We start from the raw sequence: 22,892 nt of genomic DNA, 5'->3' as shown, positions 1-22,892 counted from the left end.
AAAACATTGTGGAAGGAATTTAAGAAGCTTTTTTCAGGAAACTCACAGTAAAAAAGCATATTCTGGCACCAGTAGAAAGAACACCAGTGCATGATAAAAGGGCAGTTCAATCCTCCAGTACAGGAATTTTCCTACCAAATAGTTGAAGAAGAAAGTTATATGACTAGCCTCATTCTGTAGGCCTTAGAAAACAATTCGTTTACAGATGAGGTTTCAGAAGGCACTGAACAATGCATAGTCTGTGCTCCATCACCTGTTCTCAAAAGATTAGGGATGGCAATATTCATTCTTCAGACTATTTTGCTTGTTTTCTTGTTCCTGACTTTCCCTGTAAGTGTTCTGCTCTCCTCCTCACTCTACCCTCAAATTCACCATACTGCATCCCTTCTCCACTTCCGTAAAGTCCTAATTCCCACTTTTCCAGTCATGTCATCTGTGAACCACCTCAGCACTCTTGTTTATCCGATTGTTTAATTTCCAACTTTTCTTTTTATCATTTTGATCCATGAGCTTGTGCTTGCCTACTCTGTGTTTGCAATGTGTGTGTCTACTTGTCCCGCCCATTGGATTGTAAACTCTTTCAGGTCAGGGACCTTCAGTTTATGTTCCCAAGTGCCTCCTACAGTGTTCTGTACCCAGGTGCTCAGTAAATGCTCTTGCCGATGATGATAAGGAGAAGTCAATTAATAGTATTTATCAAGAAGAGTACTGTACTATGTGCTGGGGAGAGTAATGATAGATTCAGTAGACCTGATCTCTGCTTTCAAGGGGGAGGCAGAAAGTTCTGAAAACCGTCCGGCTCCAAAATTCACTCCAGTTGTTTGGGAAAGTCTCCAATTCCCATTTCCTCTAGTTCTCCACCTGTGAAGTAGAGATAATAAGCCATTTCCAGCCTCAGTGGTACCATGGGAGGATTAAGTGTTTAGTATTTGTGGAACACTTTGCAGATAACAAAAGCCTAGTAAACATAAAATGCATCTTATCTTTTTGACCTCTTGCTGCTGAGGATTCTGGAAAATGCCATAATTGACGGCCCAGTGATCTTGAAACTCATCCAGATGCGTATCTCGAAACTCAGTATTTTAAATCCCAAGCTAGCAGGAACTTGCTGTACAGTTCCCTTCCCATGATTCCCATTTTCCATTGTACAGCGTACCGGAAAATTCTGCCAAACGCTGACTTCATTTTGTAAATGCCCAACCCAGCCGTGTTTAGAGAAAAAAACAATGGAGGAAGAACTGTCTGGGTCACATCCTGCTTACTTCAGTTTTGCTGAAGGGAAGGTAGAGGTTATATATCCTTCCCCAGAAAGTCTCAAATTGGCCCCTTGGATCAAGATTATTTACAAGTAAAACTATCCATGCTGGACTAAAACCATTTTGGGGTATCCACAAGAAGAATTATTTATGGCAACTAAAGAGCAAGGGATTTAATTTGTAAAACAGAAGATTGAAAACTGATATTACATAAGGAGTAGAAGTAGTGGTATTACTAAAAACCCACTGAATTCAATGCCTTGAACTCAGTGCTTGGGAAAATACAACAGAAGCATGAAACAGCCCCTTGCCTACAAAGAGTTTCCATTCTAGTAGGGGAAACAGTCATAAAAATACTTACAAATAGAGGAAACCAAATAAGCAGTTGACTGAGATTTTTGCTTCACAGCCTGGATTTGTGTTGCCCAGTCACAGATGTACATCCAAAGATGGGTTCCTCTCAATGATGACTGCCCTCCTTCCCTGCAAAACATCTCCTTTTTGTTTTCCATTTCCACCCAAAATTCTGTTGTTGTTTTTTAATGGCATTTATTAAGCGCTTACTATGTGCAAAGCACTGTTCTAAGCGCTGGGGAGGTTACAAAGCGATCAGGTTGTCCCACGGGGGGGCTCACAGTCTTCAACCCCATTGTACAGATGAGGGAACTGAGGCACAGAGAAGTTAAGTGACCTGCCCACTCTAAGTGCTTTCCGACAGCAGACTAGGAGATGGCATCTGCTTGGGGTAGTCAGCTATTGGATCCATCCATTTTCTTCACTGGCTACCAGATAAGCGCCAAGCACTCTAAATCCCAGCATGCTTTCCATCTGAGAGTGTTGGGAAGCATTTGGTGCAAGTGTAATTCCACAGCTTTCTAACAGATTGAACCAAACTAGAATTGGCTTATCACATATAGACAACCTGGATGAGTAATTGCACAATGGAAATCACAGTGTGCAACAGCCACGCCAAATAAATCAACGTAGAGAAGGCAGGCAGTGTGACAGAGTCTCCTTGAAGCCTTGTGCAGCCGTATTGGAGCTGTCTGTCAACAAACTCAACTGAGAAGAGGGAATCAATATCAGTGGTGAGTAACTGATGTCTTGCCCCTTCCATGCCAACTGTGTTATATTTGCAAATGTCGAAGCAGAGCTGGAGAGGAAACTACAAGTACATCCGCCCTCCCAAAACATTGAACTAGGGGTGAATCTCTCAGACAGAATGGATTCCCGGCAGATATCAACTGGAAGGATCCATCCAGGTTAAATGAAGATGTAGAAAACCACGTATGTGGCTTGGAGGGGAAAAAAAGTCAGTACATCAGAGGGTGAGTTCAGCATAATGAAGACAGCCACATGGATCGTTTTCAAAATCAAAACTACTCTGTTAGATGACGAACACTCCATCAGTGATAAGGGCTCCTCACTGGGAATGAGACAGCTGTAACCCACAGAACAAAAGTGTGATACCCTTGCAAAGTCTCGTTTGAAAAATACATTAGAGCTGATGAAACTAGGAAGAGTAGTGGAATAGATTTATAATTATGATTTAGATTTATGGCATTAATTAAGGACCGACTTAGGTGCCAAGCCTTAGATTTATATGAAGGAAAAGGAGGAGAGACGTCTAGCTTACAAATGGACCCCCTCCCTTTAACAGGTACTACCCCAGAAGTAGATGTGATACTTGGCACCAAGAATGCTCTAAGTGAAATGGGCAGAGGTGAGTGTAGCTTTCAAGAGAGGACGTGACAATGTGCAATCAGTTTGTGTTCATGCACAGATCGATTATTTGAATAAAGGACAACTATCAGTCGTACTAAAGTTAACTCGGTTCCTTTTGTCTTGAATATTTACTCTACTGCCAAAACTATCTGGTATTTCATCTGCCAGCAGACATCCTAGAATAAAGTTGGTTAGTTTCCTTCTTGCTATCGTCCTAGCTCTTCAGCAGCAAAACAGGACTGTTCCTGGACCATTCATAAGTAATGTTTCCCTTGTTTTTGTAAGTGATAATGATTAAATGTTATTTTTGCTAGGGGAAGCTATCGATTCTTAATCTTGTTACCTTCACCTGGGACAATCTGACTATCTTGTCTCTACACAGTATACAGCGTGTCGTAAGCCTGCAATAAATGCCATCATTCAAAAGTAATAAAAATAATTGTCAGCCATCGAGATAAAGTCCTAAGAGGCCAGGGGAATCATTTGAGGGTACCATTGCTAGTTTAAGAAGCAGCAGGGGCAGAGAAATTGGCTCTGGGGATTGAGCATCAATCAGTAGTATTTATTGAGTGCCTGCTGTGTCCTGGATACTGGGCAAAGTGTTTGGGAGAGTTCAGTACATATAGAAGATCTGTGAGCCCCCCCGTGGGACAACCTGATCACCTTGTAACCTCCCCAGTGCTTAGAACAGTGCTTCACACATAGTAAGTGCTTAATAAATGCCATCATTATTATTATTATAGAAGATGCTGTGCAAACAATTTCCCCGTTGTGTGTTAGTGGGTCCTAGCAAGCTCAGTATGGCAGTGAGAGGAAGTTAGCATTTTCTGGAGTTTGGTTATGTAGGAGGTATGCACACAATGAGGGTCTAGCCCCACTGCCCCCCATCCCCATCTTAGAAAACATCCATGCTGCAGGTGACTCTAACTGGTCCTTCTTTATGTTCTCTGTACGGGTTACTATTGTAAATCACCACCGAGTGGGGATGGACTTGAAACAGTTTGAAGGCCATGCATTGCAGCAAACCTGAAACTGGTTGACACATGCACTTGGAGGAGGAGGAGGGTGGTGATGATGATGACATTGGCCCTCATCACGATGTTGTTAATCGTCTCCCCAGCTGGCCAAGGCTGGTAGATAGCGCTGGTGGAACTCCCGTAATGCAAGTTGAGAATGCTAAGGCTCCCAGAGGTTTCTGCTCTTTCTGCTCATTTGTGTTTATCCAAGGCCTGGAGAGAGATCACGGGCTTGGGAGTCAGAGGACCTGGGTTCCAATCTCAGCTGTGCTACTTGCCTGCTGGGTGACCTTGCTCTAGTCACTTAACCTCTCTGTGCTTCAGTTGACTCATCTATAAAATTTAGATTCTGTACCTGTTGTCCCTTCTCCTTAAACTGTGAGCCCCATGTGGGGCAGGACTTCGTCCCACCTAATTATCTTTTATCTACCCCAGGGCTTAGTACAATGCTTGATACATAGTAGATGTTAACAAATACCACAATTATTATTACCATTATTGATATTATTAACCCATGACATATCTTCAGCACTCTACACCTCTCCCCCTCACCCCCAGAAGTGGTCACACCAGGGTTGGGAACAGGAGAAGATGGCTGCCCAATCTACTGCTAGGAATAGGGGGAAGCTGCCAATTCCCTGTGCCTATAATTCCAGCTCTCTCTAAAGTGGAAACCACAGCAGATAGCAACAAGAACAGAAACTCAGGAGAAATGGGCCAGGATGAAAACATTATCTTCTTTCATGGAATCATTAAGCCCAGATCCTGTATGCATTACTACCACTTTAATGCCGAAACTTATATTCAGCTGCAGGATATCTGCATGTATTGACAATAGGTGAGGAGGTATTGTGCTACTGGCTGGTTGTTGGGACAGAAAGGATTCTGGATAGGGGCTTTTAAACAAAAAAAAGCCACAGAGGAGGGAAGCACCGAAGAATCAGTGTGAAATGGTCAACAGAGCCAGACTTATGACTGTAATACCCCCACTCACCCCTGCCAGCAGGATGTAGGATTCCAGGAATCGACCTATCCAAGAGAGCAAGACCTGAAATGATGTCGCCTCCATTCCAATTTGTGTGTGTGCATGTGGGTTTTGTGAAATGTGATCTTGGGAGAAATGAATCCAGAAATATAAACTGGTATTGTTTTCAAAGAAATGTTCTTCAATTACGTAAGAATGTGGTTATCTCCACTCAGATGTTCCTCCAGTATTTCAGAGAACAAATACAGTTGACTCTTCAGAGTTACAAAGGGTTTAATTTATATTCTTCAGATTGACACATTTTTCTCTTCTCACTTTTCCAAATGTTCTATATAGTGAAGAACTGAAGTTAGTAGTCAGAATCCACCCCTGTGCCCCCTGGAATAAATGCACCTCTGTGTTCATTGGCACTTTGGAAAATCTGTGAGCTGTCACATTCAAGAGGTGATGAATGAAAAAATGATAGAGATCCTTCCAGAATTTATTTTAAAAAGAGCCAGTTGAAAGCCCTCATTGATTTTGAGAAAAGCTCTGCCCATGTTCAGCATGTAGTGAAGTTACCTCTTAATTAAAAAAGGGGAGTGTGTAAATTCTCTCTGCCATCTTAAGACACTGTGTACCTCTTTTGTTGTTTAATTTAGGTGACTGTGACAGATGGGGGTTCCTCCCCGAAGCAGTCAACAGTTTGGGTGGTGGTACAGGTGCTGGATGAAAATGACAACAAGCCTCAGTTTCCAGAAAAAGTGTATCAGATCAAGCTCCCCGAACGAGACCGCAAGAAGAGAGGGGAGCCCATATACAGAGCTTTCGCCTTTGACAAAGATGAAGGCCCCAATGCGGAGATCTCCTACAGCATCGTGGATGGCAATGACGACGGGAAGTTCTTTATTGACCCTAAAACCGGCATGGTTTCTTCCAGGAAGCAGTTCACAGCAGGGAGTTACGACATCCTAACAGTAAGCATTTCCTAAGTTCAAATAGAAAAAGCACCAGGATATTTAATTATGGTTTTTATTAAGTGCTTACTCTCGGCTGAAATGCAGGAATACACATAAGGTTGTCTGATTGGACAAAGTCCCTGTCCCACACATGGCTCACGTTCTGTCTTTTTCCCATTTTACAGATGAGGAAACTGAGGCCCAGAGAGGTTAAGTGACTCACACAGGGTCACACAGCAGGCCCGGGCAGGGCCAGGGATAGGATCGGGGCTGCCGGAATCCCAGCCCTGGGCTCTTTCCTACCTCTGGTGCTTGCTTGTTTAACTCAGTAGTTTTAGAAGGCAAGACAGCTGGGTTCATCTGATCACCCTGGCAGCTTTGGGAACTCTGCCCAGCCCAGGTTTCTTACAAGATCTGAAGGTTTGTAGTCGAGGCTGGAGAGATCCGAAGTGGTGGCTTTCAGGCCACTTGAAGCCCACCCCATCCTGGTCCTCACCCTTCTAAGACTCAGGACCTCCTTCGCTGCAGCCAAGCAGCGAGTGACCCTCTAGAACAGATGGGACCACACAATATTCTTACAAAGGTGCTCTCCCACTGGTAATGCTCTGTAACCAATGCTGGAAAACTATCCTGGAAGTACGTTTTCCATGGCCCCAAATCAGATGCCGTTAACAAATTTACCTTCACGGTACCAGCTTGCTCCATGCCTAATTCCCAGAGCCCAGCTCCCACCCTCTCCTGGATTACTCCAGAGCTCAGGCAAGAGACCCCAGAGGAAAACCAGGCATCTTCACTCAGTCACTCGGATACAAGGAAGCAGCGTGGTCTAGTGGATGGAGCTCCAGCCTCAGAGTCAGAGGACCCAGGCTCTAATTCCGGTTTCACCACTCATCTGCTGTGTGACCTTGGATAAGTCACTTCACTTATATGGGCTTCAGTTACTTCATCTCTAAATAGGGATTAAGACTGTATAGGGGCTAAGACTGTGACTCTTATTAGGGACTGTGTCCAAACTGATTATCCTGTGTCTACCTCAGCACTAAGTACAGTGCATGGCACAGGGTAAGCATGTAACAAATGCCATTTTAAAAGTCAGTCGTATTGATACAGTGTTTGCTGTGTGCAGAGCACTGTATTAAGCTCCTGGGAGAATAGGATAGAGTTGGTAAGCATTGAACCCTCCCCTCAAGAATCTTACAGTCTAGCCGGGGAGTGGGACATTAGAGTAAAGTACAGGTCTGGTAAGCAGCAGAGTACAAGGATGTAGATATAAGTGCTGCAGGGGTGGGAGGGGGGTTAAATACCAAAGGCCCTTGGCCTTGATACAAGCCCAGCCACCTGAACATTGGGAGGGATGTGGGCATAGTCTCCAGCAATCATTGCCTCCTCCTCCTGGATTAACTAACTTCCCTCTTGCCCGAGGCTACTCATCTATGCAGTCAACACCTAGAAATTCAGAGGCCTGTGAGGGAATTATGGCAGGTCCTTGCTTCTCATTTTCCCCTCCTGCTGCCTGGCTCTCATTAAAGCCCCTGCCAGAAAGTGGGCAGAAGAAACAAAAGGAGGGGAAAATGCCAACCCAGTCCCTTTCTCCCTTCTCTAGCAACTCTGTTTCAACGTGCAAACGTGATTGAAGCTATCAGCCAAAGTGATGTCTTCAGATTACCTGTAGATTTCCATTGTCCATTGGATCCCTGCTCAGTCCCTCCCTTTCCGTGGATAGTTGACAGTCAGCTATTCCCTCTTACATTAAAAAAAAAGATCGACTTCAAGGAAACACAGCCATTTTTTTGGAAGGGCTTTGTCTTTGTAAAAGCAGAATGGAATAGATAGCCCTCACCCCCACCCCCCCGTCCTCAACATCACTACCCCACTTAGTTTTTAACCCCTTCAAAAGAGGCCTGTGTTACCTGTGAGCCTTTTGTCTTGGCTTTGGGGTGAGTTTATTCATTTATGCAATTCACCTTGTGGGATTGGGACAGTGGATGGATTTTTATATGGTTACTCCTTTGGACTACTGTGTTTTAAGTGGGCTTTTCTCTACTGATTGGATGATTGGCCAACTGTCAGCTGTGTGACTTTGGGCAAGTCACTTAACTTCCCTGTGTGTATTACCTCATCTGTAAAATGAGGATTAAAACTGAGCCCCCCGTGGGGCAACCTGATTACCTTGTAACCTTCCCAGCGCTTCGAACAGTGCTTTGCACATAGTAAGCACTTAACAAATACCATCATCATTATTATTATTATTATTATCTACCCCAGCACTTAGTGCTTGGCACATAGTAAGCGTTTAACAAATACCAACATCCTTATTATTATTATAGTGCTTGACACATAGTAAGCACTTAGCAAATACCCTATTATTATCATTACCATTGTTGTTGTTATCTTCTGTGTTCTCCCCATCTGTGGTTAGATCAAAGCCGTAGATAATGGACGCCCTCAGAAATCTTCCACTGCCCGACTTCACATCGAGTGGATTAAGAAGCCACCTCCATCCCCAACTCCTCTGACCTTCGATGAGCCATTCTACAACTTCACTGTCATGGAGAGTGACAAAGTTACTGAAATCGTGGGGGTCGTCTCTGTGCAACCTCCTAATATCCCTCTCTGGTTTGATGTTGTTGGTAAGTCCTTATTGCAGAGAGGTAGTCAATGGATATAGTCCTTGGCCGAATGGATTTAACAGCAAAAACCTAACTGTTAGCACTAAGATTTAAAGGTATTTAGTGCTGGATGGCCAGTTGAGCTGTAAAAAGAATAACCTATCCGTGCTTTCATTACGATTCTGTAGCTAAGCTGAACCGAAAGCGCTATTTGGCTGGTTTTTTTTCCTAGTTTGTTATTTACTGCAACTTGAGTGTCTCTCTGTGTGTCATTTAAATTCTATTGTCACACTTTGCTAATCTCATTTCTAAATGTATTGATGGTACTGAGACTTGCTGTCCTTCATTTCTCTCTTTTTCTTCACTTTTTTTCTGCATTCTGTTCTTTTTTTTTTTTTCTGCTCCCGACTGGCCTGCTTCAAGGCGGCAAGCATGCTCGAGAGATGTTCTATATTCTACAGACAGCTTGTGGGCAGAACTGTTCAACAGAAGGTACCCTTAGTGCAAACACATTTGCTAAAATACAGCTATCCAATCTGCCTTTTTACGGGTTTTTTGAAGCAAATTAAATTGCATCTTTCATAACTGCCTATGACAGGGTGAAGTGCAGGCTACTGATCTCATCCGCACCTCTACCAGCTCCAGTGTTACTTGTATCCAATTCCTTTCCTTTGGGTTTTGGGTTTGTTTGTTTTTCTGGTCTGTTCAAGTTGGTTGGTGGATTTGGCCCGAGTCTTTGCCATTTTTCAAAATTAAAATTTTTTCAGCACCACCGTTTTTTGCAGCACAATGCCGTTTTCCTCCAAGCAGCAAAGCCCCAAAGCCAGAATCCCCATACCACTGCCCCAGGAGAATGGCCAGGGGAGTTATCCATCAGATTTTGTCAGTTCCTTCCAGGAAATGGAAGGAGCAGTTAGGTCCAGTGGGTGGCTCTCAGGAACCAAGCCATAACACCTTTGAAAGGGGTAGAACTGAGCCAAGGTGGGAAAAGATGGAGGAGTGAAAACTCTGGAGGGCTGCACAAGCATGACACAAAATGGAGGTGGGCAAGATAGAAAGTATAAAGATAAGGGAAAGAAAATCTTCTGGGGCAAAGAGGCCATTTCAGAGAGCGTTAGATGAGTTCTGGCTCTGATGCTCAGGGAGCCAACTTCCCCTTCTTCCAGTTTGTTAGTGAGGCAGGGAGGGTGGAAGAGGTTGATTCTGAGAGGTTCATTGTTTTCCAAGTCTTCCCGCCCAGCCATAGGGCACAGGTTAGGAAGGGCTTGTGTCATTCTGTCTGTGAGAGAGCATGCTGTGGAGTAGCCTCACCCTCTCCCCAAGTCCTTTTCACTGAAGCCGGGCTGAAAATCAGTTGGAGCACCTCCTAGTAAAATGGCCTTTCTGAATTCTCAGGAACCTCCTCAGAAGCCTTCTGCAGGTTTCTGGTGCAATAATAGATCAGTGTTACCCCGTCATCCTCTGCAGTGCAGCCAGTTCTAGAACCCTAACACTGTCTGCATGTTCACAGCCATTTCTTCCAACATCACATCCCGATCCATCCAGGAAAGCGTGATCAGAAAAACGCTCCCTAATCCTGCCATCACATTCTTTCCAAAGCTTAGAGTGAAAACACGTGTTCTGGCCAAAGTGATTATAAATGTCAGTAAAACCAGGTGCTTCCATTATTTTCTTCTTTCAGTCCTTTCGAGTCAAGGGCTGGTTTGACGTCACTTCTGCGGAAAACGTGCCTTTCTACCTCTGCATTTCCTCTGTTGTTCATATCCTTTCAGTTCCCTGGAATGTTTTCTTAGAGGAGGTAGAGTGGTTTGTGCTTGTGATCCAGCTGCTTCTGAAACCGGATCATGTGACCACCATCCCCTCCTGCCATCATCACTCTTTCCACAATCACATTCATTAGTGATGCAGGTCCAGTTTTCAAATGTTCTCTAGCATTGTTCCTCCAGGTGCCTATGCCCAAGAAGAATACCTCGTGCCAATGAGAATACGGAGGAAGGCAGTGATATCGCAGTTCATTAAATTGCACTTATGATACACAGACTCTGAAGCTGCGTGTTCCAAACAATGTCTCTTGAAGGGATTTTTATGAGCTTCAACAACTGCGCCTCGGGAAAGAAGCCTCAATGGAAAGATCATTCTTTCCCCTGGAGCTCAGTAAAATCTAAGCACCCTCCATCCATGAGGGAAAGGAAATGGCGTGGAAAATGGCAGACCTCAGGACCTGGAAGCCGCAGTGCTTACCCAGCCTTTATTTTCCTGTTTATCTCATGATGCTGAATGTGGAGAAATGTGTGATTCTAGATCATTGCCTTAAAGCTCAACTTTGTCCAGTCTCTCAAATCCAGCTAAAGGTATCTCCAAAGCCCCCGGGTTTCTTTTCCCACCAAATTTGGAGAGTTTTACCAGCACTTCTTTTGATTCATTCCTTTTTTGTCCATCTCAAAAGCAAAATCCCCTTTTTGGCTGTTGGGTACCTCAGCCTGCAGTCGCTTGGTCTACGGAAGTTAGCGAAGCCATCCATCTTACCCTTGAAGCTTCTCTCATCCCAACGGGACAGACTCCAAAGTCAGAGTCATCATTCCCACACTGCACTTGGCGTCTACTCATCCCCAAGGAATTAACAACTACTTGGTATTTTTTCATACAGGGGTGTTATGCACACCTGGTGGCTCAGAGCAGCAGCAGTTTCTCTTTCTCTGGTTTCTTGAAATCTCCATGGAAGCAGGTCTGATCTGTCTAGTGAATGTGTAGGTTACTATTTCCATACTTCACATTTTGATTTGTGGCTTGGTGTCATTAGAATACCCATAGTGAGTGACCATTTCTTGATCCCAGAACTCTGATCGCTTGATCTATGGACTTCTGGGTGATTTCATGGCCTTTTTTGTGTCCTCCAGTTCACATGTCCCTCCCATACAAAGCTTTCTGTCTCAGGGCTTGCTATCAGGCATTTTACTTCTTATTTCCTCCAAACTTGCCAAAAACAGCAAAATAGTCTTTTTCCCAGAAGCGCTTTCACCAGGACAATAGTGAACAGCCTTTGGTAGGAAGATCAAAAGGCTGAACTCACCTTTTAATGTTTTAATCCAGTGGGGGCGTTTGAAACAAGAATCATTAGCAGAATGACTTCTTATCACTTCTTTCTGATCTCCACCTACTCTCTCCTGTGTTGAATTTAAATTTGCATTTCCAGTTATTGCACTTCTCCTCTCCTAGAGCAAAAAAAGGCCAAAATGTAGCATTCACTTTCAACTTCATCTCCGAAATTTAGATTACGTTCTCAACCAAGATGAGCAGCTTGAGGTGGGCTGTCGTCATTCAAACTCTGCATGTCTGCGTTTGCGAGACCATCAAAGTCATTATTTTCTTGGTGACTGTAGGTTTTAGTGACCACCACTTTTAACAAGAACCCATAAAATAGAATAAGACTACATTATTGTCAGATCAGTGGAAGTTTTCCCATGAGAAAATGCCATTTGCATTGGGGTTGTAAAGGTAGGGAAAATCTCCACCCTCCTTGAAGTGGAAACATTGCTGAGCCTTGGTTTGACGGCATTGCTGCAAAAGTGCACTCCAAAACTCCCCTCCGGCTTAGTCCTTCGGTTGACAGAGCTTCTTTTGAAATCATTTTAAGCCTGGCCTACCTGCTGGGTTGAGTTTTCATTCCACGAAACACCAAGCCCATGGAATTTTGATCCCAATCCAGCGTGTTTAGTGTCTCCTCCGCAGGTACTGTCCTGCACCCATCTTGGTTAAAAATAGCCTGATGGTTCCCCCAAGGCCTTGGAATGGTCCAGTTAGAGAGCTAGCTGTTCACAACCTTGCTTATAGCCCTCTCCGCCGCACCTCTGCAGTGCTTCCTTTTCTAATCCCCACCGTTTTGAGAAACGCTTGTCAGTGGCTTTCCCCCACTTTCTTACCGTCGCACTGAGGCAGCTAATGGACTCTTGCTTTGCATGTTGTGTATGGGCTTTGAGGAAGTGCTCTGTGTCTAAACAAACACCGCCAATGGAATTGTTCATGTTGAGTTGTGGATGCCATCCTCATACAGGGGTCGTGAAACCCGTTCCCCAAAGAAAGAAAAGCCTTGACACGGGGACCTAGAAGGAGGGGTACGGGAGTGATTGCTGCTAAAATAGAAGACAACTTGGTCACACCGGGATTGCTGAGCAACCATTGGTCTGGTCTAGATTCTGCATCATTTAAATTCTGGCATAATAATTGTGGTTTTTGCTACACGCTTACTCTATGCCAAGCACTGTACTAGGTGCCGGGGTAGATACAAAATAACTAGGCATCGTTTGGACCCTTTGTCAAAAATGACCCATAGGGGAATATTCTCCCAGCAAGTAGTGGGAATTGCTAATTCTTGTCCTTAGAACCCTAAATACCTCTTCACCCCAGTCACCACTTTAAATGGTTTCCATGCAAATATGATGCTAATTAAAATTAGCATTAATTATTAATTATCCTATTAGCAAATAGAATGCTAATTAAAAACAAGAATGTCCTTGATAAGCATTTCCCATAAGAAAAAATACAGAAAATGCTTATCAAGTATTCATTTTTCCCCACAATCCAAAAAATTGATCCATCTAATAGAAATGTGTTAAGAAGAAAGGATAAAAATACCATATATATATGCATATATATAAAATAGTATGAAACCAAAATATGTAACAATAATTCAAGATTTTGAATTTGATCTTTACATATTCATAGGGTCATCTTTCAAATCCTTGTCATCAGAAAATCACCCTGTATAAACAGAATAAAGTGCTGCCATCATCTGTGGTCATTAGCTAAGACAAAATTGAAATGGACTCTCATCACTCTATTCTCATCGAAGTATTTCTGTTTTTTGATCTCACGATTCCCAGAACTGAATTTAGCCATTCTTTGTTCACGTGATTTGAGTGAGATTGGGCATATGGCTGCCTAGACCTCAGCTTCTCCTTGTGAAGTCCTGTGGCTAAAATGTGTGGTGTTCACTGGTGGTTTTTATGAAGGAATGGGAGGCAGAACTGCCCTAAAACAGGGGCATCTGCTCACCCCAAATGGAGTTAGAAAATAAGCCCAATACATTGCGTTCCTTGCCCAACTCAAACTTGATGTACCAGCCGAATTTGCCTTTATCTTGCCCCTTGTGTAAAATCTTAATGTCTGCAGAGCCTTCTCTGAAAACAAAGAACAGCTGTCAATGCCAAAATTTATAGATTCACCATTAGAGATTTATAAATCTGCTTCAACTTGAGTGTAAATATTTCTGTGTGCATTTACATCTTATTTAGAGATCTGTGTATGTAAATGCATATAGAAATAGCCTCACAAGTTGAAATAGACATATGAAAGTCAAACGCTTGCCAGCTGTTTGGAAAGGAGCACAAAGAAAGGATTTTTTATCTGTGGCCACAGTGGAAGATTCCACTACAGCTCTACACTGGCTTTGACGTGGCAGGCACTTTTACATTTTTGACTAGGTTTTTGTTTTGTTTTTTGTTCCTGATGCTTCAAAAGCTTTCATGGGAGGTGCCCACTGGTAACACATGAGTTTTTATGGCTTATTAAGTGGTTACTAAGCATCCTGAACTAGAGTCTTTCCATTTATGTCTCATGGTTATCACAGGGGAAACACTCCCTTTGAAAAGGAAATTCTGTCCCAAGGCTTCATTCCTTTCACCTCAAATTTCTTCATCTGAGTTTTTGAATTCTGGACTTCAGAAGATTTTGTGCAGCTGATGAAGTTGATTTTGTAGTACTGTGCAGTAAATTAATTAAATACATTAGTTGGAAGGGCATATATTTTTAACTGATTTTTTTTAAAGTCTATATTCTCGGAGCAATTCTCCGATACCTTGATATCACCATAACTTTAATTAAATGTCAAGGGCAATTATGTGCTCACTAGCAATTAAATGGCCATAAGTACCTGTGACAGCTGCAATTCTGAGCGTTTGAAAAATATGTCACAGGAAAAAAGCAGGCTATAGATCTCTTTATGTCATATATTAGCAAATTTCAGTATTTGTACCAAAACTAAACTCTGTATTACGTCCTAAAATATTTATCCACTTAGCATCTTAAAGGAAAGGCATTGTTATTTGACCTGCAGAATGAAATGCAAGGAGGCTTTTTCCCGAGTTTTAAAATGCAATAAAAGATTTTTCATTATGTGTGATAGTACAGTAAAATTACTGTCCAAGAAGAAAATTAATCAGCGAAATGAAATTTCTAATCTAAAATAAATAGAGCTTGTGAAATTGTAGTGGGTTGCCTTCGGCAACTCTTCCAACCTTCCCTTCCTCTCTAGAAATTTCTCGCTGAGAAATTATCTTAAACAGCGTGTTAGGCCATTCAAAGGAAGAGGTAGATGTAACTCAGAGAAGCAGCATGACCCCAGTGGATGGGCCTAGGAATCAGAAGGAACTGAGTTCTAATCCCAGCTCTGCCACTTGTCTGCAGTGTGGTCTTGGGTATGTCACTTCACTTCTCTGTGCCTGTTACCTCATCTGTAAAATGGGAGTTAAGAATATGAGCTAAACTTGTATCAACCCCAGCCTTTAATATAGTGCCTGGAACATAGTAAGCACTTTAACAAGTACCATTAAAATAACCCCTTTTGGCAGTGGAGTTGCTGTCCCAGACACATTCTCAAATCACTTCCATTGTGAACATTACCTCTATTAAAAAGTTGTTTCCTAAATCTGTACCACAAGATGGTTTCTATTTAAATGCCTCAATTATCAATGCCTCCAGGTTTGCCTCAATTGCTTCTTCACTGTTTTAGAAAATAATTCTCACTGTGGGTTGGTAATGAATTATTTCTGGGACAGTTTCATTCTTCCAACAAAGCTTGCGAGAACAGAACATTTTAAGAAAATGAAACTGAAAAGCACCTGATATTTTACCCACCCATTTATTTGAAAATTTACCTCTGAAGACTAATGGGATTTGAAGTCTGCCACCAAATGTTTGTCATCGGTCCTGGTGTGAATGGCAGTGTATCCATTCATTCTTTTACTTCTGGTACTGGATGTTGATTTAAAATTAACTTGAAAGGATAAGCCTATAAGGTCTGAGATTTATGGCACAGAAGGGAGAAGGAGTTTTAGAAGGTATAATATTCTATGTATGTTCTCCAGACTCAGTGTTTAGGCTTCACTTACCCTAATGATTTTGCTGAGCCTTTTCTGTGCAATACATTTTTCTTGGCATTTCTTTTGCTGCAAAGAGGCTGTGCTTTGAAATATAAATTAGTTTAGAACAAAGACATCCCATTGAATGTGGACAAAATGGAGCCGTAGGGATGTTGGTCTGAAGGTATTTATAGAAAGGCTCCCTCGCAAATGAACATTTTCAACGGAAGTATCCATTTCTGAGGTATGCTAATTTCCTTTTGTTTCTGTGAAACCATCAGGGGGGAATTCTGACAGCTCTTTCGACACAGAGAAGGGTGTTGGAACGATCGTCATCGCGAAACCTTTGGATGCAGAACAGAGGTCCATCTACAACATGACAGTGGAGGTCACCGATGGAACAAATGTCGCTGTCACTCAGGTAGAACGTTATGTTACTCAGCTCTGGAGCTCTAGGAGGTCCCAACCAAGTTCAAGATGTGGGCAGGGAGGGTGTGTAGATTTCATTTCCCTCTGATGAGAAGTTTGCCGGCGGTTGGTAGCTCAGAGCCCTAGATTTGGACTATCTTAGGACATAATAATGATGGTATTTGTTAAGCGCTGAGGCATTGTCAGTAGTTGGGCTGGAGTCGGTGGGCCCAAGGCAAGAGGCAGGCTGAACAGCGAGGGGATGGCTGAGGGACTTCTGTCAGCCCAAGACCTTCTGGGACCTATAGTCACAAAGAGGAGAGCATGTGCCTACAGCAGTCGATGGTCTTGAGAGGACAGGGGGATCTCCCAGATGCTTTGATTGGGATGGGCCTGGGGGTGTGGGGGAGGAGGCCCTGGGGGCGCGTGGGGGGGAATGTGCCAGAGACTGCAGCTGGTAGGGAAAGGGCAGGATCAGCATAACAATGGATGGGCACATTCTTCAATCTCCCACTGGGAAAACCAGATAAAGGCCAAGGAGAAAAATTGACTGGTATACTGACTGCCGTGCACTTCTCTTTTCTCGCTGTTGGTTTCAAAGAGCTGAGGTCTCTGTGTCGTCATCATCATCATCAATCGTATTTATTGAGCGCTTACTGTGTGCAGAGCACTGTACTAAGCGCTTGGGAAGTACAAATTGGCAACATATAGAGACAGTCCCTACCCAACAGTGGGCTCACAGTCTAAAAGGGGGAGACAAAACCAAACATACTAACAAAATAAAATGAATAGATATGTACAAGTAAAATAAATAAATAGAGTAATAAATATGTACAAACATATATACATATATGCAGGTGCTGTGGGGAAGGGAAGGAGGTAAGATGGGGGGATGGAGAGGGGGAGGAGGGGGAGAGGAAGGAAGGGGCTCAGTCTGGGAAGGCCCACAGATTTGGATTCTAGTGGGACTAGGGCATCCAGTATCCTCCCCTGTTCTCCATCCTACCAACCACCCTTTAACTCTCCCCAGTTTTCACTACTGAGGAGTTTGTTTTTCTGACTTTATGGTGACCCCTAAGTGGCACTTTTGGAATGCAGAGCTGGCTGTCTTTCCAGAGAGCAGATATTAATATTGAAAGGTATGAGGGATTTTTAAAAAAAGTCTCCTGGCCAATGGGCGAAGTAATGAACAGGCTGGCTGTCTGATCTTTCTCCCCCTCAGAATTGAGCCTTCCTGGTTAAGGCATGGTGCAGGAAGAAAATGGTTTGTTCTAATAGTTCATTCCCTGATTTATTCATAGGATCACACTTGATGTGCCACACTCATGGCAGTCCAGTTATAAAAATAGTTTCCACAATGGGACGAAACAAGGTGACCTCCATTGGAAAGAGCACGGGCCTGGGAACCAGAGGACCTGGGTTCTAATCCCAGGCTCTGCCACCTGTGTGCTGTGTGACCTTTGTTAAGGCACTTCTAAGTGCCTCAACTTCCTCCTCTGTAAAATGAGGATGAAATCCTGCTCCCTCCTACCTAAACTCTGAACTCCATGTGGGACAGGTATTGTGTCCAACCTAATGATTTTGTATCCACCTCTGTGCTTAGTACAGTGCATGGCACATAGTAAACACTTGTTAGCCACCAGTGGCACTCAGAAAAGCCAGCCCTTGCCACATGTGATGTCACATTTTACACTAGTGTGTAACATGATGTCATGCAGACATCCTTCCAATCTGCTCACATCCATCTGAATTTACAGCATTTCTTTAGAGTATCCTGATAACCTCCCCTCTCCAACCCCCAACTACTTCCAACCCCTGGCATTCCCTCCACGAGCCCTTCCACACATGGTAGTCACTCCCAGTCCACAGAACTTGGTACTAGGAGCCAAGGGAGATGAAGGCTCAGCACGGGAAGGAGAAATTCTAAGCATAAAGTTGATTTAGCTCTGCATGCTTTCCAGACAGGAACTGATCAGCTGAAAAACAGACTGTCCACTATGTAAACGAATGACCGGCCATTTTTCCCCACCCCTAGAGAATTGGAGGGTGTCAGAGGCATTCCAGAAACAATTTCTGGAACAAAGGTTTTAAAGATATGGAAAATGCGTGGAGCCGTAACACTGAAAACGATCCAAAATCCCTAAACCGGGCTAAGGAGCGTGAGGCGAGGTCTACTCATTCAAGGACTTAATAAGCTGTTAGTGCAACATAGGGCCCTGACCACGCAATTAGCCATAAGCATCCTTCGTTCCTGGAGCTCTTGTGAGACAAGGCTGGGCACTGGCCCAGGTTTTTGTCTGAAATGGTTGTGAATAAACCAAAGGTATTTGCGATGGGCCACATGAAAAACAGCTTTGGAGAGAGACTTCCTGAGTCAGGTTTTATCCTGCTCGGATTCAGTTGTGTTCCAGGAGGCCTTTCACTTAACATTCTGAATACAAAGTCGTCGGTAATTCTTTGAGGGTTGCTCTCTAATTTATAAGCTCAGTAGTCGCCAATATCCTTTATTTGAAACTGCTTTAACTGTGGGAAATAGGAAGCAAGTGGGGAGGAGGAAGCCTTTCAAAGCGGAACACTTATCCTGACTGTCAATTAGACAGTATCCGAGGGCCGATTTTTCTGGAACTCTGAAACGCTGGAAGAAGGACGAACTTCCAAGGTGCTCTCTGGACGGGTTTGCTCAGTCACCTCGTGGGACTGGAGAGGCATTGTGAGGAGATTTTTGTGAACAAAAGGATTTGGATAACTGGCCTGGCCACTGATTTGGAGAACCCATTTGAACTCAGATGAGGTGGTTGAACTGGCTGACCAAATGAGAGAATTGCAACAACTTTATGGAGTATGTCCTGACTCTGTCATGGAATGCCCTTGCTCCTCAAATCTGACAGACAATTAGTCTCCCCAGCTTCAAAGCCTTTTGAAGGCAAATCTCCTCTAAGAGGCCTTCCCTAAGCTCTTCTCTTTTTCTTCGACTCCCTTCTATGTCACCCTGACTCGCTACAAGCAGTATGGTATAGTGGATAGAGCACGGGAGTCAGAAGGTCATGGGGTCTATTCCCGGCTCCGCCACATCTCTGCTGTGTGACCTTGGGCAAGTCACTTTACTTCTCCGGGTCTCAATTACCTCATCTGTAAAATAGAGATTGAGACTGTGAGCCCCATGTGGGACAGGGGGCTGTGTCCAACCTGATTTGCCTGTATCCACCCCAGCACTTAGTACAGCGCCTGGCACATAGTAAGAGCTTAACAAATACCACAATTATTTATTATTATTATCCCTTCTCTCAGTCCTATCTGTGCCTTACCGTAATTTATTTATATTAATGTCTGTCTCCCCCTCTAGACTGTAAGCTGATTGTGGGCAGGGATTGGGTCTCTTTATTGTTATATTGTACTCTCCCAAGCGTTTAGTTCAGTGCTCTGCAAACTAAGTGCTCAATAAATTGATTTATCTCCCCCAATGTCCTGCTGGCTCCAGGTTTTCAGAACCCAGCTCCTGCCTCCTTTCTTTTACTGTTCTTCCTGCTTCTTTTCTCCTGCTCCTATCCATCCGATGGCCCAGGCTTCCCTACCAACGGCTGCTTGGGAGCCATCTACAAACCAGTCAGAGCCCTCAGAGGACGTCACCCAAGTGGAGACAAAGTGTGTGTGTCTGTGTGTGTGCACACCCCTCGTGGATGTAAAAAGTGTGCATCAGATCAACCAGTGAATGGTATTTATTGAGCGCTTATCGTGTGCACAGCACCATACTAAGCACTTGAGAGAGAACAATAAAACAGAGTGGGCAGACACATAACCTGCCCACAAGGAGCTTAGAGTCAGATCCCAGATTTCTTTCCTTTTAAGGCGACCTTAGGTTTTCTTTTCCAACATTTTCACTCAGTGCTCCTGCAATGGATCCTTCTACTTTTCTACCTCATGTTTTCCCACTGGGAACTGATGGGATTGTCTGGTCACACTGACTGCCTTCCTATGTGCCTGACCCAGACCTCCCAGCGCACAAATGGAGGAAACCGATCTCATCTTATTACTGCCGACCGTCCCTCTGTAGGGCAGGCCAGGCTTCATTTCCTCTTGTCTTCTCCTGACCTTAGGTTTTCATCAAAGTCCTGGATAATAACGATAACGGCCCAGAATTCTCACAGCCGAGCTACGACGTCACCATTTCCGAGGACGTGCCCCCCGACACGGAGATCTTGCAAGTCGAGGCGACGGACCGAGACGAGAAGCATAAGCTGAGCTACAGCCTCCACAGCAGCATCGACTCCGTCAGCCTGAGGAAGTTCAGGATCGATCCCGGCACTGGAGTCCTGTACACGGCCGAGAGGCTGGACCACGAAGCCCAGGATAAACACATTCTCAACGTAATGGTAAGCTGACCGGGCAGATGGGACCATTTAATTCTAGCCATTAAGCAGAGTGGCCTAGAGGGTGGAGCATGGGCCTGGGACTCAGAAGGACCTGGGTTCTAATCCCTGCTCTGTCACTTATCTGCATCGTGACCTTGGGCAAGTCGCTTCACTTCTCTGTGCCTCGCTCCCTCACCTGTAAAAGCAACGTGGCTCAGTGGAAAGAGCACGGGCTTGGGAGTCAGAGGTCATGGGTTCAAATCCCGGCTCCGCTGCTCGTCAACTGTGTGACTTTAGGCAAGTCACTTAACTTCTCTGTGCCTTAGTTACCTCATCTGTAAAATGGGGATTAATATTGTGAGCCCCACCTGGGACAATCTGATGACCTTGTCTCCTCCCCAGTTCTTAGAACAGTGCTTTGCATGTAGTAAGCGCTTAACAAATGCCATCAGTATTATTATTATTAAAATGGGGATTAAGACTCTGAGCTCCATGAGGGACATGGACTGTGTCCAACCTGATTACCTTGTACCTATTTCAGCACTTATTACAGTACCTGGCATTTAGTAAGCCCTTAACAAATACCATAAAAAAGCATTCTGGATGAAATCTTTACCTGCTGCTGGATCCAGTGTGACTCAGTGGAAAGAGCATGGACTTTGGAGTCAGAGGTCATGAGTTCAAATCCCGGCTCCGCCAATTGCCAGCTGTGTGACTTTGGGCAAGTCACTTAACTTCTCTGTGCCTCAGTTCCCTCATCTGTAAAATGCGGATTAAGACTGTGAGCCCCCCGTGGGACAACCTGATCACCTTATAAACTCCCCAGCGCTTAGAACCGTGCTTTGCACATAGTAAGCGCTTAATAAATGCCATCATTATTATTATTATCCTATACCCTCTCTAGGGGATAGAGGAGTGGAGCAGTCATCCCGGGCCACCACCTCAGGATGGCCCTGCCCCTCCTGCTGAGTGGTGCTCAGTACACTGACTAGCACTTAGAACAGTGATCCGCACCTAATAAGTGATTGTTTGATTGGCAGAGCTGATTGGCGAGTCACATGCATTTCTCCTTCCTTTCGTCCAAAGGTCCGTGACCAGGAGTTTCCCTACCGAAGAAACTTGGCCCGCGTCATCGTCAGTGTGGAAGACGCGAATGACCACAGCCCTTACTTTTCCAGCCCTTTGTACGAAGCCTCGATGTTTGAATCGGCTGCTTTGGGGTCAGCCGTCCTGCAGGTAACAGCCCTGGATAAAGACAAGGGGGAAAATGCGGAGCTCATCTACACCATAGAAGCAGGTGAGAACGGTCTAACTGCCCCCTTTAAAGCACAATTCAGGAGGTAAACGCAAGGGAACAGTGTCTTCTGTCCATTCCCTCTCAAGGCTCCAGAGGTCTTCCCCGATTAAACCCTCTTTTCCCCAGCTCCCTGTCCTTTCGGCACTGGTTGTGCACTTGTTTCTGTGACCTTTGGGCATTTGGTGTTCGCCCTACCCTCAGCCTCACAGCACTTAGGTACATATCTATAAATTACATATCATAAGTGTTTTATGTTAATGTTTATCTCCCCCTCTAGACTGTGAGTTCTTTGTGGTTGTGAACGGATCCACCAACTCCGTTGTACTGTATTTCACTGACCGCTTAGTACAGCGCTCTACACGCACATTAAGCGCTTCACTGTGTACTATTAGTGGATTGAAGGTTGGCAGGACATTACATAGTGAAAAGCCTCTTCCATGGACAGAGAAGGGACACTCCTGCTCAGTTCATTATATCTCAGGTTTTTCAGGAAGGGAGAAGCGTCTCAGAGGCTTTTACCTGTACGTCAGAGGGCCAGATCCCCAGTACGCGATACCCGAAGCCATCTGGGAGCTGAATCCCTGATATCTTTGTTGAGTCGTCAGTAGGCGGACTGCTGATTTTTATAAACTTCTACCACCCCTATAGTTAGCACTAATTGGCACCGTGGGAGGGCAGCATTAGCCTGGGAAATAAAGCCAAGGGATACGGCGCCTTCTTCTGTGAGAGATGGAGATAAATATAGAATGTCAGTCACGCCCTCCCCCCCGCAAATTGTCACCTCCCTCACTTCTAAAACGTAAGCCATGTTGGATTCGTATTGCCAAGATTAAAGCCTAGAAGCATTTGTGACAGAAAAGGCGCCGGGGTCCTCATCAGGAGGCGGGCCTTTGAACACAAAAGTGGGATTTGTCTTTTATCTGGCATCATCTTGCGACTCGCTTTCCTGCCTTGTTTTTTAAAAGAGATTCAAGCCATATATTTCTGAGATCGTGTCTGTTCCGTGCTAGGTAGGAAGCCAAATGGTGTCTCTTTCCCTGCCAGAGAGCAGAGGCTTTTCCTGCCTTCATTTAAGTGTGGAGCATTTTCTTGAGTCTCGCAATTAAAATGTGCATATTTTAGTGTCAGTTTTGGCGTGAAAAATGTAGAGGAAGGGGAAAAATCACCTCCCTT

General features: G+C 44.3%; 1 protein-coding gene across 6 annotated transcripts in view; it reads left to right on the top strand.

Annotated features, from left to right (window-relative positions):
- FAT3 (FAT atypical cadherin 3) overlaps positions 1–22,892 on the top strand; it is a 396,494-nt gene that overhangs the window by 298,889 nt on the left and 74,713 nt on the right. For 4 of the 6 annotated variants that reach the window (XM_038761741.1, XM_038761739.1, XM_038761737.1 and 1 more), the window contains exons 5-10: positions 5,624–5,938; positions 8,340–8,550; positions 8,953–9,021; positions 15,947–16,086; positions 20,168–20,443; positions 21,509–21,719. In XM_038761741.1, coding sequence (XP_038617669.1) covers positions 5,624–5,938; positions 8,340–8,550; positions 8,953–9,021; positions 15,947–16,086; positions 20,168–20,443; positions 21,509–21,719 — 1,222 coding nt within the window. The remainder of the gene's footprint in view (positions 1–5,623; positions 5,939–8,339; positions 8,551–8,952; positions 9,022–15,946; positions 16,087–20,167; positions 20,444–21,508; positions 21,720–22,892) is intronic. The other 2 variants (XM_038761742.1, XM_038761740.1) reach the window with 1 other exon arrangement.

Source organism: Tachyglossus aculeatus, chromosome 20 (assembly GCF_015852505.1).
Source record: "Tachyglossus aculeatus isolate mTacAcu1 chromosome 20, mTacAcu1.pri, whole genome shotgun sequence".
Classification (NCBI taxonomy): Eukaryota; Metazoa; Chordata; class Mammalia; order Monotremata; family Tachyglossidae; genus Tachyglossus; species Tachyglossus aculeatus.
Note: the sequence above shows the minus strand (reverse complement) of the source record. Positions and strands in the feature narration are given on the sequence as shown.